Source organism: Rana temporaria, chromosome 13 (assembly GCF_905171775.1).
Source record: "Rana temporaria chromosome 13, aRanTem1.1, whole genome shotgun sequence".
NCBI classification, from domain to species: Eukaryota; Metazoa; Chordata; class Amphibia; order Anura; family Ranidae; genus Rana; species Rana temporaria.
In genome coordinates, this window is record NC_053501.1 from 69,311,050 (window position 1) to 69,326,428 (window position 15,379).

The window sequence follows — 15,379 nt, forward strand, 5'->3', positions numbered from 1 at the left end:
TTTTTAAACGTCGCCTATGGAGATTTTAAAGGGTAAAAGTTTGTCGTCATTCCACAAGCGGATGCAATTTTGAAGCGTGACATGTTGGGTATCAATTTACTCGGTGTAACATTATCTTTCACAATATAAAATAAATTGGGCTAACTTTACCAGTGTCTTATTTTTTTTTATTTTTTTTATAAAAGTATATTTTTTCCCAAAAAAGTGCACTTGTAGGACCGCTGCGCAAATACGGTGTGACAAAGTATTGCAAAGACAGCTATTTTATTCTCTAGGGTGGTAGAATAAAAAATATAATGTTTGGGGGTTCTAAGTGGCGTGAAGGAGATGGCAGTGATGACAGACAGGGGATGCTCCATTAGCGTTGCTGGTTGTCTTGTCATACCAACGGCCACCAAAAGATGGCACCAGATCACAGAAAGAAAGCATAGGTCTGGAGAAGGCCGCAAAGCCGCGGCCTCAATTAACGGCCAGCGCGGCCCGACACGATCGCGCGGCGGGGGAGGTGGGGGCGCTCGGAGACACGGGATGCCCCAGGTCGCTAATTCTAGTCGCAATGGCGACCTGGCGCCCGGGGTTTGTCGAACCCTGTCGGAATCCAAAGCACTTGCATATCAAAGCGAGTCTTTCCATAGTTCATGGAAACTAAAATAATTTGTTCCGTTTTTTTTTTCACTTGTACAAGTATGATAATGCAACAACTCGGAGTTGGGAGGATGTTGGCAGGATAAAGAACTGTGAAAAAAGTGTGGAAAGGGGGTAATGGCGCTGCCTACCCCTCTGTACCCCTAAGAATAGGTAGGGGAATGGGACTCCTAATAAGGGGTCCTATAGTGAACTATTAGTAGGTGAACTAATACAATGTTCAAAAAATAACATAAATATTAATATGATAAGATATACATATGTACAGTATATTTATACCAACTCTGTTGTAGGTATGTTCAATATTATAGCAACACACTTCCAATAACCATGTTATAGTGACAAAAAACCTTAACCATAGGTAAAATGTTGCACACCCAGTGAAGTGTCAGATACACTCTGTCAACATATTAGAAATATGACAGGGAGAGCAGTACCTGAGGACAGCTGCATGACTATAGCAAAGGAATTATCACATCGCTTGTTGCTGGGAATCCTTAATCGTGGACGATCCCGATTTATCAAGGGGAGCCCTGGAGTAACGCAGTACCGGAAAGTTTGCACTGTATGCCATACACCCCCGGCGGGGTAGTAGGATCTGGTGAGTGGGGATCCCTGTTGGGGCAACACCAGAACCACTGCAAATCCACCATTTGTGATATAGGAGCATCTCCCTCACTGCAAGAAGTTGCACCATATAAACTATTGTTTGGAAGCAATAGGACTTTAAGTCATAGTCTCCTCATAGGACTATCTTTCACCTATGTGATTTACATTTGGTGCATCATAGAACTGTTACTGGTTGCTGTTTTTTGCTATTTGATTTTACTTTATTTTTATGCCATCATTTTTTACATATTATTATTTCTAATATGTTGACATAGCGTGTATCTGACACTTCACTTTGTGTGCAACATTTTACCTATGGTTATTGAGTTTTTTTTTGTCACTATATAATATGGTTATTGGAAGTGTGTTGCTATAATATTGCACATACCTACAGCAGAGTTGGTATAGATATACATATATATCTTATCATATTAATATTTATTTGTTATTTTTTGAACATTGTATTAGTTCACCTACTAATAGTTCACTATAGGACCCCTTATTAGGAGTCCCATTCCCCTACCTATTCTTAGGGGTACAGAGGGGTAGGCAGCGCCATTACCCCCTTTCCACACTTTTTTCACTTTCTACCATCCTCCTAGGGGGATTGTTTTTAGGGGGGGGGGGGCAGCAGCCTTTGGCATACACACATTTTTTCCTAAGCCCAGGATTTATTTATCTATTTTTAGGATAAAGAACTGTAATTGCTTTCCACACTGCTATATGGTGTTTTCTGAGACGGAGCATTAAACTTGTAGGCAAATTTATAACATGGAGAACACTTCGAATTAATTTGTTTAAAATTTTCTTCCTCGTTAACTGAGGGACACAGAAGTCTTAAAGGATAAGTTCACCTTTTTTAAAGCATGTTGCACGCTACTTATATTTAGGGTGTAATGTGTAACATGCTCCAGCAGACACTCCCCTTTGACAGCAGGTTGGGATTCCTTTCCCTACACCCGCTATCACTATAAAAATAACACAGCTGTGTGTGGCTCTACCTACACAGCCACATCATTCATTCACAGTGATCTGGCAGTGGCAGCTCTCCATGAACTGTAAGGGTGCTGGTGAACGCTCTCACAATTTTATTGCTCTACCTGCTGTTTAGTAATTGTAAGCTGTAGGCCAGCCCAGAGTTCAACCGCTGCCCCCCCACTATGGTTTCAGGCAAAAAGCCCTTCAAACGTTGTTTTGAGCTGTAGGCAGTTGCCTGTTTCTGTTTTTTATGGTTCCTGTTAGCTGATTTGTTTTTTATATTGTAACCTTTTTTGTTTATAATCCAATATATTTCAGGTATATAAAATGGGCCGAACAGGCATTCCCCCAGGGTGGTAAGGAAAGCAATCTGTCTCCTCTTCTGGAGAGGGTGGTCAAGATCTTCCACCAGGAGAAGCGTTATTATGATGATTTGCGCTACCTGACCATCTGCCTCAAGTTTGTAAGTATGAAATGTATTAGTGTACAATGTTTAATTTACATATGACAATATAAAGACTGAGGGGTAAATATGAGATCATGACGCAGGAAGTGTTTGGAAGATGGTAATAATGTGTTACTAAACCCATAACGGTTAAATCGGTCTGTATATGCAGTAAATTATGCTTTTTATACTTACTGTGGAACCTAAGGGGTTAATCCTCCGCTTTGTGCAAAAAGGCTGTTTATTCCTGTATGCACAGATCATCCTACTGTCCCCTGATAACTTCCTGATAACATGGAGCCTATGGAGTCAGGTTGCACATGCTCAGTTTAGTGTGTATTGCTACAGAGGTTTATTTTTTTCTTAGGAGAGTGCATGTAATCGGCACAGGGCCAATCGGCACTGTCCATACTGAGGGTCAGGGCTCTTACAGTCTCATAGGCTAGTCGGAAAACTCCTTCTAAAAGCTTTAACCAGTGCTTGGCTGGATACTGATAGAAGTAACAAGACTTTTCTAACTGCCGATGAGAAAAGGTATTTAACAGTTTATATTTACTAAAATAATTGCATTTCCTCGTTCTGTGTACTGTGGGAGATCAGATATAGTGAATGCAGGGTCCTGGGTTTAGTAACACTTTAAAGTGCTTTTGGTGTTTAGAATTATAATTTTTTTATTTTTTTATTTACACTTACACATTTTTTGGTATGTTTGTAACACCTGAAGATAATTTATTAACTTTCGCAGATCCTAGTATGCCTTCTGACAATGGACCTTATCTGGCATATTTTATTTAGATATCATGCAGAGTCAGTATGTACTACATGCATTAACATCCTTCAATAGGTAAAATATTTCAATCCAGATTAAATGCATGCTGACCATTAAAGCCAAGCTGCCAGTCCAACACTTGTTTACAGTAATGATACTGCTGAAGTGTAAGCACTTTGTGATGTCTGAAACGACTTGTGTTGATCTTTAAATCAGTCCTATGTTCCTACATTCCTGACTCGGGCTATACGCAGGACCTTGACTTCTCTTCAAACCTTAAAGGGTTTGTAAAGGAAAAAAATTGTTTATCTTAATAGCTTCCTTTACCTTAATGCAGTGCTGTTTTCATGTCCTCATTGTTCGTTTTTGCTCTCAAGTTGCTGTAATTCTTCTCTGATCTCCACACTTCCTGGTTGTCTGTTTCCTGATAACAACGGTACTGGGAGCTTTCTCTCTGTGGTCACTAATCAAGGAGGTGTGATTACTGTGTGTCTAAAACCCCTCAGCACCAATCTGTTTCATTTTCCAAACCATCACTGCCCTGTATTGGCTCTGTACAGCACAAAGGCAGGAAACAACATGCAAAAACGAAACTAGAAACTACAGGTACATTATATGATTGATTTTTATCTATCACCTCCTATTTATAGGTACTGATTAGATTATTAATCACCAATACACAACACCTCTATTTAAATCAACAAATGTGCTAATATTCTTATAATTGGGAATACAAGTGCGCCCAGTAAGGGCGTGAACCTATATGCAACTTGCGTGAATCTATGCGATTAACATAATACTCATATGGTGCTATAATCCCCTTATCCAATATAATAAAAGTGACTGCCCATCCGAAGGCAAACAAGTGTTATACAAAAAAACCCCCAAAAATATATAACAATTATAATGTGAAACAACACATGTAGATGACAATTCGATGGAGGATTTCAAAATAGATCCTCTATTCATTAAAGTCCCAATGTGCTGGTTAAATATTAATTTAAGTGCTTCTCCTGTGGATTTATAATACAACGATAATGACACCAATTTCTGTGATATTCCCGTCACCGCTAGAAATGGCCACTCACCAGATCTCAATCAATCAAAATGCCTTTGGTTCATTCCCAGGATAACCACTCCTTTTACACGTCTGTTCACCAATCTCCAGATGCCTTGAATGTGCCAATAGGGGACTCTATCTCTCCTACAATAGCTCATAAAAAAGAGTGGTGTAATACGTAAAAAATTTATTGGCTACTTAAAATCAAATAGATATTGCACTCACATTTAAATGTGCCCGTATGCCGGCACCAAGCTTCTCCAACCATGTATGCAAAGCCAAGATGGAAGGTAAAAGTTGTTCCTCTCAGATTTCCCCACGTCAATCTCACGATTAGCGCGCAGTTTTTGTGGGTATCGGCAGCCTATACGCGTTTCGCAATCAGTGTTGCATCCTCTGTAAACAGTCATTTCAGCAAAAAAACATGTTTTTTATTTTGAACTCCTTTTAAACCCTGCATTACCTTTAATCCAAGGTCAGAGCCGTGTGTGTGAAGCTTGCCTTTCTGTTAACTTTATTTATTTCTGAGATCCCATTAAGGAGATTCTTTTCAAATCTTGTCATTTCATTGTGACACCCATACAAGAAATGTAAGGTTCAATTATTACGGGACAAAAAGGCTTGGACAGTAATGGACTCGTTGTCGGAAGTCTAGCCCTTTCTCGCTCTACTGAAAATGTACTTTGGCACATTGATTGTGCATTGGTCCCACATGGGGCTGCAGCCACCTGTCTGTCAGTGATTTAAACAGGCTGACAGAACATCTGCACGGGTGAAGATGGCCCTTTGCATTGGTATACAGATCAGTACACCCATGTGATTTGAGGACTAAATCCATTTTATTGAATGCAAATTATCAGCATTGATGTCCGCCTTAAGATAAATTGAGCTGACCTTTTCTGCAAAGTGATCATAAATGTTTTCCTGTGTGTTTTTTTTTTTTTTTTTTTTTTTTAGGCTAATTGTTGCACGGAGCCTTCAGATTTGTATAGCTACTTACACAGCCAAGGAATTGGAATTCTACATGCACAGTTGTACATTTCCTGGGCAGAGGAATATGAAGCCAAAGGCAATTTCAAGAAGGCAGATTCCATATTCCAAGATGGCATCCAACGCAGAGCTGAACCTCTGGATAAAATGGAGGCCAGTCACAGGTAAGGAGCTGAAAAGTAAAGAACTTTCGCCTTTGGTGAGATTTCCCTTTCTTGTCCTTGTTCAGAGACGCAACAGGATCTGAGTGAAAATCTCTCTAGAGTGAGACACAGTGACAATTCCCACATGCATGTCACTGGAACAGGCGTCCCTATGAGGAAATGTCCCCACCTCCTGTTCTGTTGACATCCATAGCATTTTGGATTTCCCTTTACTTTCTATCCCAGTGAAAATGGTCACCAGAATAAGTAGAAACCGTAACAAAGACTAGTACAGAGTTTTTTTTTTTTTTTTTTTACATTTTCTGCAACTGTCTTTATTGGTAGAACAATGGAATACAGTATACTGTAAATGTTTTGTTCAATGAACCGAGTTTAAAAAACAAAACAAAGTGTCTACAAGGTTATTTGTATAAAATACCCAGTCAGTAAGAGAAGAGGCAATGTACTACCAGTGGCATGTTTGTTTAAAAACTCTGCCGCATTTATTCCTCATTTTCCTGTGTGTGAATTACCTGCCCTCTTCGCACACTGTGGATTCTCTTGATGACTTGCATGTCACCACAGGATGTAGATTGCTAGCTGGAGGAACCACTGTGTGCGGTGTGGGTTTTGCCAAGAATTTTGGTCCCAGTGATCCACAATGAAGGAAGTTTTTAGAATAGAAGACCAATCCCTCTCACATTTGAGTATAAGCCAATATTTCAGGGAAAATTTTTTTTGTCTATTCAAAATAATCCTCCAGAGATCATTTTTCTTCTAATGCAGAGGAATTGTTCTTTCACGACACTATTAACGTAAGAAAGACGGTGCCAGCTTTTTTTGCATATGTAACCGTTTCTGTCAATGGCTTTGACATAAGACTTTGTAGCTCACCATCCTTTACACAAATAACAATATTGAGGAGACTACCTTGTTCCTAACTACTCTCACAACAAAGCTTGATAGTCAAATCATTTTTATTGTGCCGTGCAATAGGTATTCATCGACTTGTGTAATACCTATTCTTTATTAACAAAATGTTCTCAACATACCTTCTCCAGTGTATTAAGGAGGTATAACGGCGTCCTGCTCTCACTTAGCCATACATTTACCGAGGTGGGAGAAAATTTAGTTCCCGTTGCTACATCCTTCTGCTTAATATAATATGCCCTAATCAAAAAGCCGAAGATAAAAAAAAAAACCTTCAGCCTTTACGACTACTTTAAGCGCATCATTCTTATTTATTTCACATATACAGATGTGTTGCTCACAGCAACTTCATTTAAGAACTTTATTCTTCTTTAAATTTGTGCTGAAGTTGTCTTTAATTAACTTCCGAAAGTGTTTTCCTCATACCGTCCTTGCAGGCAGTTCCAGGCCCGGGTCTCTCGTCAAGTGTTGCAAAGTCTTGCTGATGAAGATGTTCAGGAGCCAGAATCCTTAGAACCTCAGCGTAGCTCTCTGTTGGATTTAAAAGCCAGAGGAAAAAATAAAGCAAGAGCTCCAGTATGCAGAGTGGGAGATGCCATAAAACGTAAGTCGTTCTTCAGAAAACTATTTTAATTTTTTATTTTTATCTCTGAAAACTGCTTAAAAGAGCAGGACACAAAATTGTATTTTGTACTGCAATTGTTTGTATCACATACTCACATACTAGTCGTCGTTGTTTTTTTTTTTTTTTTTTTTTAATTCGGCCAAATTGTATTTTCTGTTGGGATACCTGACCAGCACTTTTGACATTTACGCCATGCCCTTGTTGCAATCATCGGTCATATTGGGTGCTTCACGCCGAGCACATCTACATACTACCTCTGCACAGTGAGCATCTCCTTGAATTTTGTGAGATATTGTACCCTGCACCCTGGAAAAAAAAAAAAAAATGAAAGCGTCGCCATCCCACCATGCTTGTGCACGAAGGCGAGCGCCTGCATCGGTCGAATGCGCAAACAGCAATCGCACCACAAATGTAAGGTATTGCTGTGAATGTCGGAGAGGAAGCAATAATCCTAGCACCAGACTTCCTGTGTAACTCTAAACTGGTAACCTGTAAAGGCTTTTAAAATGTCTATGGAGATTTTTAAATACCATAGTTTGGTTCCATTCCACGAGCATGCGCAGTTTTAAATCATGACATGTTTGGTAGCTATTTACTCAGTCTAACGCCATCTTTTATATTTTACCAAATAATTTGTGTTATATTGTGTTTTGTGTGCATTAAAATTCGTTGGTGTATTGTTTAACCCAAAAATTGTCATGTTTGAAAAAAACGCTGTGCAGATAGCGTGCCATAAAAAAATTGCAAAGCTCACTATTTAATTCTCTAGGGCAGGGGTCTCAAAGTACCGGCCTGCGGGCCATTTACGGCCCACAGACCGGTAATAAATCGCCCGCAGGCAGGGCGGGTGCCGCGGAAGTGTAGATCGAGGTGCATGAAGAGTAGCACAGGAAGCGTCTGTCAGAGGTTCACTTCTCTCTCATGTCACGCTGCTACTCCCCGGCGGCCCCTCCTCTCTTCTCATCCCTATTTGCTTGTGACATCATCTGGGATGGACGAGAAGAGAGGAGGGGCCGCCAGGCAGTAGCAGCGTGACATGAGAGAGAAGTGAACCTCTGACAGACGCTTCCTGCACTGCTCTGCATCTGAAGAAAACAACAAGTAAACGCTGACCTTTGCCCTGATTTGCTCTCATGTGACCTGATGTGCTCTGATTGTGCCCCATGTACTCTCATGTACCCTGATGTGCCTCATGTACCCTGATGTGCTGGGCTCTGTACATCAGGGTACCCTGTGCCCTGTACCCTGATGTGCCATGTCTGATGTGCCTTGCCCTGGTGTGCTCTCATGTGCCCTGATTGTGTCCTGATATGCCCCATGTGCCCTGATTGTGCTCTGATTGTGGCCCATGTACCCTGATGTGTGCCATGTGCCCTGATTTGCTGGGCTTTGTACCCTGATGTGCTGTTTCATGTGCCCTGTAACCTGATGTGCCATGTGCCCTGTCCTGATGTGCCATGTCCTGATATGTCCTGTCCTGATGTGCCGTGCCCTGTACCCTGATGTGGCCTGTTGTGCTGTACTCTGATGTGCTGTGCTCTGATGTGCTGTGCCCTGATGTGCTATGTGCTGTGCCCTGATGTGCTATGTGCTGTGCCCTGATGTGCTATGTGCTGTGCCGTGATGTGCGCTGTGCCGTGATGTGCGCTGTGCCGTGATGTGCGCTGTGCCGTGATGTGCGCTGTGCCGTGATGTGCGCTGTGCCGTGATGTGCGCTGTGCCGTGATGTGCGCTGTGCCGTGATGTGCGCTGTGCCGTGATGTGCGCTGTGCCGTGATGTGCGCTGTGCCGTGATGTGCGCTGTGCCGTGATGTGCGCTGTGCCGTGATGTGCTCTGATGTGCGCTGTGCCCTGATGTGCTGTGCCCTGATTTGCTGGTCTCTGAGCCTTGATGTGCTGTGCCATGATGGTGAGTGGTCAGTGTGTAGTGTAGTGGTCTGTCGGCAGTGTAGTGGTCTGTCGGCAGTGTAGTGGTCAGGGTTAATAATGCGTTTGCTGACACCAATACTAGGGGTTAATAATGCGTCCGCTGACACCAGTGCTGGGGGTTAATAATGCGTCCGCTGACACCAGTGCTGGGGGTTAATAATGCGTCCGCTGACACCAGTGCTGGGGGTTAATAATGCGTCCGCTGACACCAGTGCTGGGGGTTAATAATGTGTCCGCTGACACCAGTGCTGGGGGGTTAATAATGCGTCCGCTGACACCAGTACTGTTTTTGAAGTTTGCATGCGGCCCCCCATGGGATATAAAAACTTGTCTTGCGGCCCTCGGGTAATTTGAGTTTGAGACCCCTGCTCTAGGGCTTCTGCTTAAAAATGTTTTGGGGGGGGGGGGGGGTTTATTTGGCAAAAAAATACAGATTTTTACATGTGAACAAAATGTAAATGTTCAAGGTGTATAGTACAAATCACAGATTATAGGGCGTACTCGGGCTCTGACAAACAATAAAACCATAACAAAATGAAAATCCGCTTGGACCACATGAGCAGAATAACTCACAGGGATTATACATATGCCATTCAGGGTTTAAGGTGGATGTAAACGCGTATTATGGCATTTTGAGTGGGGCACATATATCTGCAGTGTTTTCTTATATCTCTCCAAAGCACTAAGTCCTGTGATTTTCTGTTATCAGCATAACTTCTGACACAAGAGCTAAAAGCAGCTGAAAATTTGTGGGTGCTATAAATAGATTGGCAGAGAGCTGGTCTATTCACAGCACAGCTCTGCAATTATCTGCCTATTTGGAGGAGGGAAGGGTGTGCCTTTCCTCCAATCTGCTTACACAGTGTATGCCCAGACTCCCCTCCCAGTGCTGAAAGTATAACCTATTTTATTATTTTAATAAAAACAAAAATTGCCTTAACAAATGCTTCTAGGCTGATTTTACCATAACTAAATAAACTCAATTTACCTATTCCTGTTAACATGCTATCTTTCCTTTGAAAAATGCTTGTTTCTCACTCTCTTTGGAAATAGGACTTCAGATGAACTTTATTTAGCATTTATATGATGGAGCAAGTTCCCAGATTAGTGTGGTGTTTTTTTTCTTTTAGGTCCTAGCCAGCGTTCTAGCGCACTGATGGCTCCCCCGCGACAAATCCCCAGCCTGTCTTTTGCTCCTTTTGATGAAAATTCAAGCATTCCTGTCCCTGAAAGTCAGCCAACAATTCCTGCTCCATCCTGGGTAGCATTGCCTCCATCACGGGCCAAAGAAAATGAACAAAAAGCAGGGACCTGGAACTCTGGCCGGGTAAGGAGAAAAATAAAAAACAGGTCTGAAAAGACCACTAAACATCTAAAAATTCTTTCTTGTGGGAAAAAAAAAAACGAAAAATGTCATTACCTCTCACAAAGATGTCGCTTCTACCCAATGCAATGCTTTTATTTGATTTTATCACCAGAACAGAGCCATCTTTGTTCAGGCATCATACATGGTCAGAAATATTACTGGACTGGGACTAGGGGTGTAACGGATCGTCACCGATCCGTGATCCGAACGGGCCACCCCGTTCGGATCGGCACACCCCGCGATCCGCGGAGCGCTCCGGAGCCTAGGCCTAGGAAAGTCCCCGGCTTCGGCCTAGCTCCGGAGCGGCGGCCAGTCTGCTTGCCAGAGCCCAGCGTGACACGCCTCCCCGCCTCCCCGGGGAGGCGTGTCACGCTGTGCACTGGGCTCTAGCAAGTTGAATAGGAATGTTAGCAGTGAAGCACTGGTGTGAGAGGAGGGGGGGGGGAAAGGGGGAAAAAAGGGCACAATAGCAATTCACAGGGGTGGATTAAAGAGGAAGCAGGTGAGGCTGTTTGGGACTTAAAGTACAATCTTGATGTTTTTACAGCAAAATATATATATATATATATTGCTGTAAAAACATCAAGATTGTACTTTAAGTCCCAAACAGCCTCACCTGCTTCCTCTTTAATCCACCCCTGTGAATTGCTATTGTGCTCTTTTTTCGGATCAGCAAAAAAAAAAAAAGGTTCCTTTTTTTAATTGGTCCAAAAAAAAAAATATATTTTATTTTATTATATATATATATATATATATATATATATATATATATATATATATATATATATATATATATATATATATATATATATATATATATATATATTATAAATTTTTTTTTTTTTTTTGGACCAATGAAAAAACTGACCCTTTTTTTTTTTTTTTTTTTTTGCTGATCCGAAAATGATCCGATCTGTGACTCCTGATCCGAGGATCGATCCGATCCGTGAGTTTTTTGATCCGTTGCACCCCTAACTGGGACGATGGCTCGGAGATGACACAGTAATGATTTGCTGATTGCCATAGTTATTTGAATTCTGATTGGTTGCCATGAAAAATTTCACTTTTTACTGTTTACCATATCGGCTACAGTAGTTTGTATTTTTTATTTTTTTTTTGCATACTTTCCTTTCCATGCTCTGATTATATGCATGACTAAAGTGCAAAAGCTTTAGAGCAAGTGGATAAATTGCATTTGGAGTTTGGATTTTATAGGTAATATTTTTTTCCCCCACACAAATAGAGCTTTCTTTTGGTGGTATTTGATCACCTCTGGGGTTTATTATTTTTTTTGCGCTATAAACAAAATTAGAGCGACAATTTTGAAAAAAGATTAAACATTTTAAACTTTTTGCTATAATATACCCAAAAAAAACTTTTTTTTTTTTTCCCCCTCAGTTTAGGCCGATATGTATTCTTCTACATATTTTTGGTAAAAAAAAGTTCAATAAGCGTTTTTGGTTTGCGCAAAAGCTATAGCGTCTACAAAATAGGGGATAGTTTTATGGCATTTTTATTCAATACATTTTAATTTTTTTACTAGTAATGGTGCCTGTGTGTGTGTGTGTGTGTGTGTGTGTGTGTATTTTTTTAAATTTTTTTTATTGTGACTGCGACATTATGGCGGACACCTTTGACACCTTTTTCGGACCATTGTCCTTTTTACAGCGATCAGTGCTATAACAATGCACTGATACTGTGAAAATGACACTGGCAGTGAAGGGGGTTAACCACTAGGTGGCACTGTAGGGGTTAAGTGTGCCCTAGTGAGTGTTTCTTACTGTAGGGGGGATGGGCTGTGTGTGAAAAGTCATCACCGCTTACAATTGCAGGAAGCGGTGATCACTGTCGCTAGGCAGAGCGGGGAGATGCTTGCTTACATCAGCATCTCTCTGTGAGACGATCGCGGGTAACCCCCGCGGCGATTGAGTGCGCAGGACCTACAGTCGGGTTCACAAACCTCGCGGCGGGCGCGTGTGTGCACAATGGCGCTTCCTTAAAGGGGACTTATATATACGTCCTTCTGCCCAGTAGTGCCATTGTGTCGTGTGTGTGTGTGTGTGTGTGTGTGTGTGTGTGTATGTGGCGATCGGGAAGCGGTTAATCAAGACGGTTTTAAAAGCAAGACCTAAACTTTACTCTAGCTGTTTTCTTTGAACTTTTAAGTTACGTTTTTATATGATTGTTTTGTTTCAGACTCGCAGCACCCATCAGAGTTCCAGCCATGACTCAATTCCAAGTTTTCCCAGCTTCACACCCTATGAGGATGAAGTGGCAGAGCAGCTGCAGACTGTGTAAGATTTATTCAGGCATTGTTTACAACTTTGCAGATACGTACACTACCTAAAGTATATTATAGTTTCTGTGGAATTCTCCTTGTAAAGAAGGAAGTCGGAATAATGTTCAGACACTGAAAGAACAGTTTGTAGTGTCCATAATCTGTCTGCTTGTGTTTACAAAAATCTGGATTCAAGGATTCTTTTTATTTTCTATTATTCTGCCCCATTCTCGCCCTCATTTTCTAAACTGCAATCAAACATTAGCAGTTGTTTTAGGCAGCACAGGTAATGACAGTTACAAAGTTTTAACCATGAGGCTATTTAACAATTTTAGTAGACTAAATACTTTTCAGTTTATGGATGTTATGTACATACAATATATGTTGCTTTTATAATTTACCGCTATTATAGATGGCTCTGTGTTGGTGGAATTGGGTATACTGCATTGTCAAATACCTTGTGACTTGTGATTAAAGCAAACCTACATTTTACCTGTTCAGAGAAAAGCAACAGGTTTGCTATAATCCCCAGCAGAACATACATATCTTTCATTAATTACTTCCTCCGGTGACTTGTAACTTGCATCAGGTTTTTCTTCAATTCCCATTGGATGAACTGCAGGGGAGCAAAAGGGAAATATATGTGCCTGTGAAGGCATGGGTGAAAGTTGGTCTGTTTTGCCCTTTGTGAACAAAGCACTGATTTACTTTAAAGCGGTATTAAACCCAAAAGCAAAAATGTAATATTGCATCTTACCAATTCTTAGATGTTATAGCTGCACTACTTTCCTTTTTCACCTGTTGATTTGGCCAGTAAGTCTGTTGTTTCCCTTTCTTTGACAGACTGGGCTGTCCAGCAAGAGTCACTGTTCTGATGAAACTAATCATTTATCATGGACAGTGGTGCTTCCAATGATCTCGGCTTATATAAAATTATGAAAAACTTTTATTACAAAAGAGAGAAAAAAAAAAGTGTTAACTGGGAATCGGCTTTAATTTGTTAGTCACGCCCATCCAGTTCTGTTAGTGCATCTGGTCTAGTTTCATATTGTTTATGCTGCTGTCCCAAGGATATATTGACAACAAGTGTTGCTGGCCAGATGACGGGGGAGGCAATATATATATATATATATATATATATATATATATATATATATATATATATATATATATATATATATATATATATATATATATATATATATATATATATATATATATATATATATACACACCAAACATATTGTATGTAGTAGGGGGGTTTCTTAAATTTTTAGCTGCAAAAGTGGAAATACAGTTTATTTTATCACTTATCTTTGTACTTCAAAAGTAAAACATTTGTGATCTTGGGCTCTATTCACTAAAGCAGATTGCATGCAGTATTTAGGTATCCGGGCACACAATCCTGAAACTGTCAGTTCACTATACTGGTTTGTGATATTTACCGCAAAACGCTGATGACGTTCGGTAAATACCACATGAAAATGTGTTTTAAACTCAAGCCACAAAAGGGAATAATTAAATGTTTGTGGTAATTAGGTAGTGGTCCAGACATGCAGTATTTTAAGGCATGTAAAACGTATTATTTTTTTTTTTTTTTTATTATTTTTTAGTAGTCTCTGCCTTTTTGGATTAGTTCTCTCAACAGTAATACATATAAACCTAAATATGGAAATCATTGGGAGTTTTACTTAACCACTTACAGACCGCCTGCCGCAGGAATATGCCACTACTAGATACCCTCTTCAAGAGTGGTTGGTCCGCTTTCAGATAAAAGTGGTCTTTGCGGCGGATTCGCAGCAAGATCACTTATCGGTGCTGGGAAAGGGGCCGGCGGAGGCGATCGGATGCTTTCTTTGGCTGGGTATGAAGACGAGTGAGGGGAAGATGGCCCCCACCCGTCTCCATATCATTGAAGGGCGGAAGCAACATCACTTCTACCCAATGCTCTTAAAGGGGCTTTTATTTATTGCATTTTGGTCTAAATATGAGATCTGAGGTCTTTGACCCCAGATCTCATATTTAAGAGGACCTGTCATGTTTTTTTTCTATTGCAAGGGAGGTTTACATTCCTTGTAATAGAAATAAAATGTTAAATTTTTTTTTAAATAAAAGTAATAAAAAAAAATTCCGCCGAGCTCGCACGCAGAAGCGAACGCATACATGAGCAGCACCCACATATGAAAACGGTATTCAAACCACACATGTAAGGTATTGGCGCGTGAGCAATAATTCTAGACCTCCTCTGTTGCTCAAAACATGCAACCTGTAGAACTTTTTTAATGTAGATTTTTATGGGTAAGAGTTTGTCGCCATTCCACGAATGGGCGTAACTTTAAAGGGTAACATGTTTGGTATCAATTTTTATTTTATTTTTTAACAGAGAAAGGAAGGGTGACATTTTTGGTATCTATTTACTTGGCGTAGCATTATCTTTCTCAATATAAAAAAATATTAAAAAAATTGGGCTAACGTTGACGTTTTTATGTTTTCAAAAAGTGCGCTTGTAAGACCGCTGCACAAATACGGAGTGACAAAATATTGCAACGACCGCCATTTTATTCTCAAAGGTGTGGGGGGGGAAATATATATTGTTTGGGGGTTTTTCTAGC

The 15,379-nt window shown here is 40.5% G+C and overlaps 1 protein-coding gene across 1 annotated transcript in view; it reads left to right on the forward strand.

Moving 5' to 3' along the window:
• Nucleotides 1–15,379, forward strand: part of BUB1B (BUB1 mitotic checkpoint serine/threonine kinase B) — a 90,812-nt gene that overhangs the window by 16,048 nt on the left and 59,385 nt on the right. Inside the window, exons 4-8 of the mRNA XM_040332974.1 lie at nt 2,551–2,695; nt 5,464–5,660; nt 7,007–7,173; nt 10,254–10,450; nt 12,686–12,783. Coding sequence (XP_040188908.1) covers nt 2,551–2,695; nt 5,464–5,660; nt 7,007–7,173; nt 10,254–10,450; nt 12,686–12,783 — 804 coding nt within the window. The remainder of the gene's footprint in view (nt 1–2,550; nt 2,696–5,463; nt 5,661–7,006; nt 7,174–10,253; nt 10,451–12,685; nt 12,784–15,379) is intronic.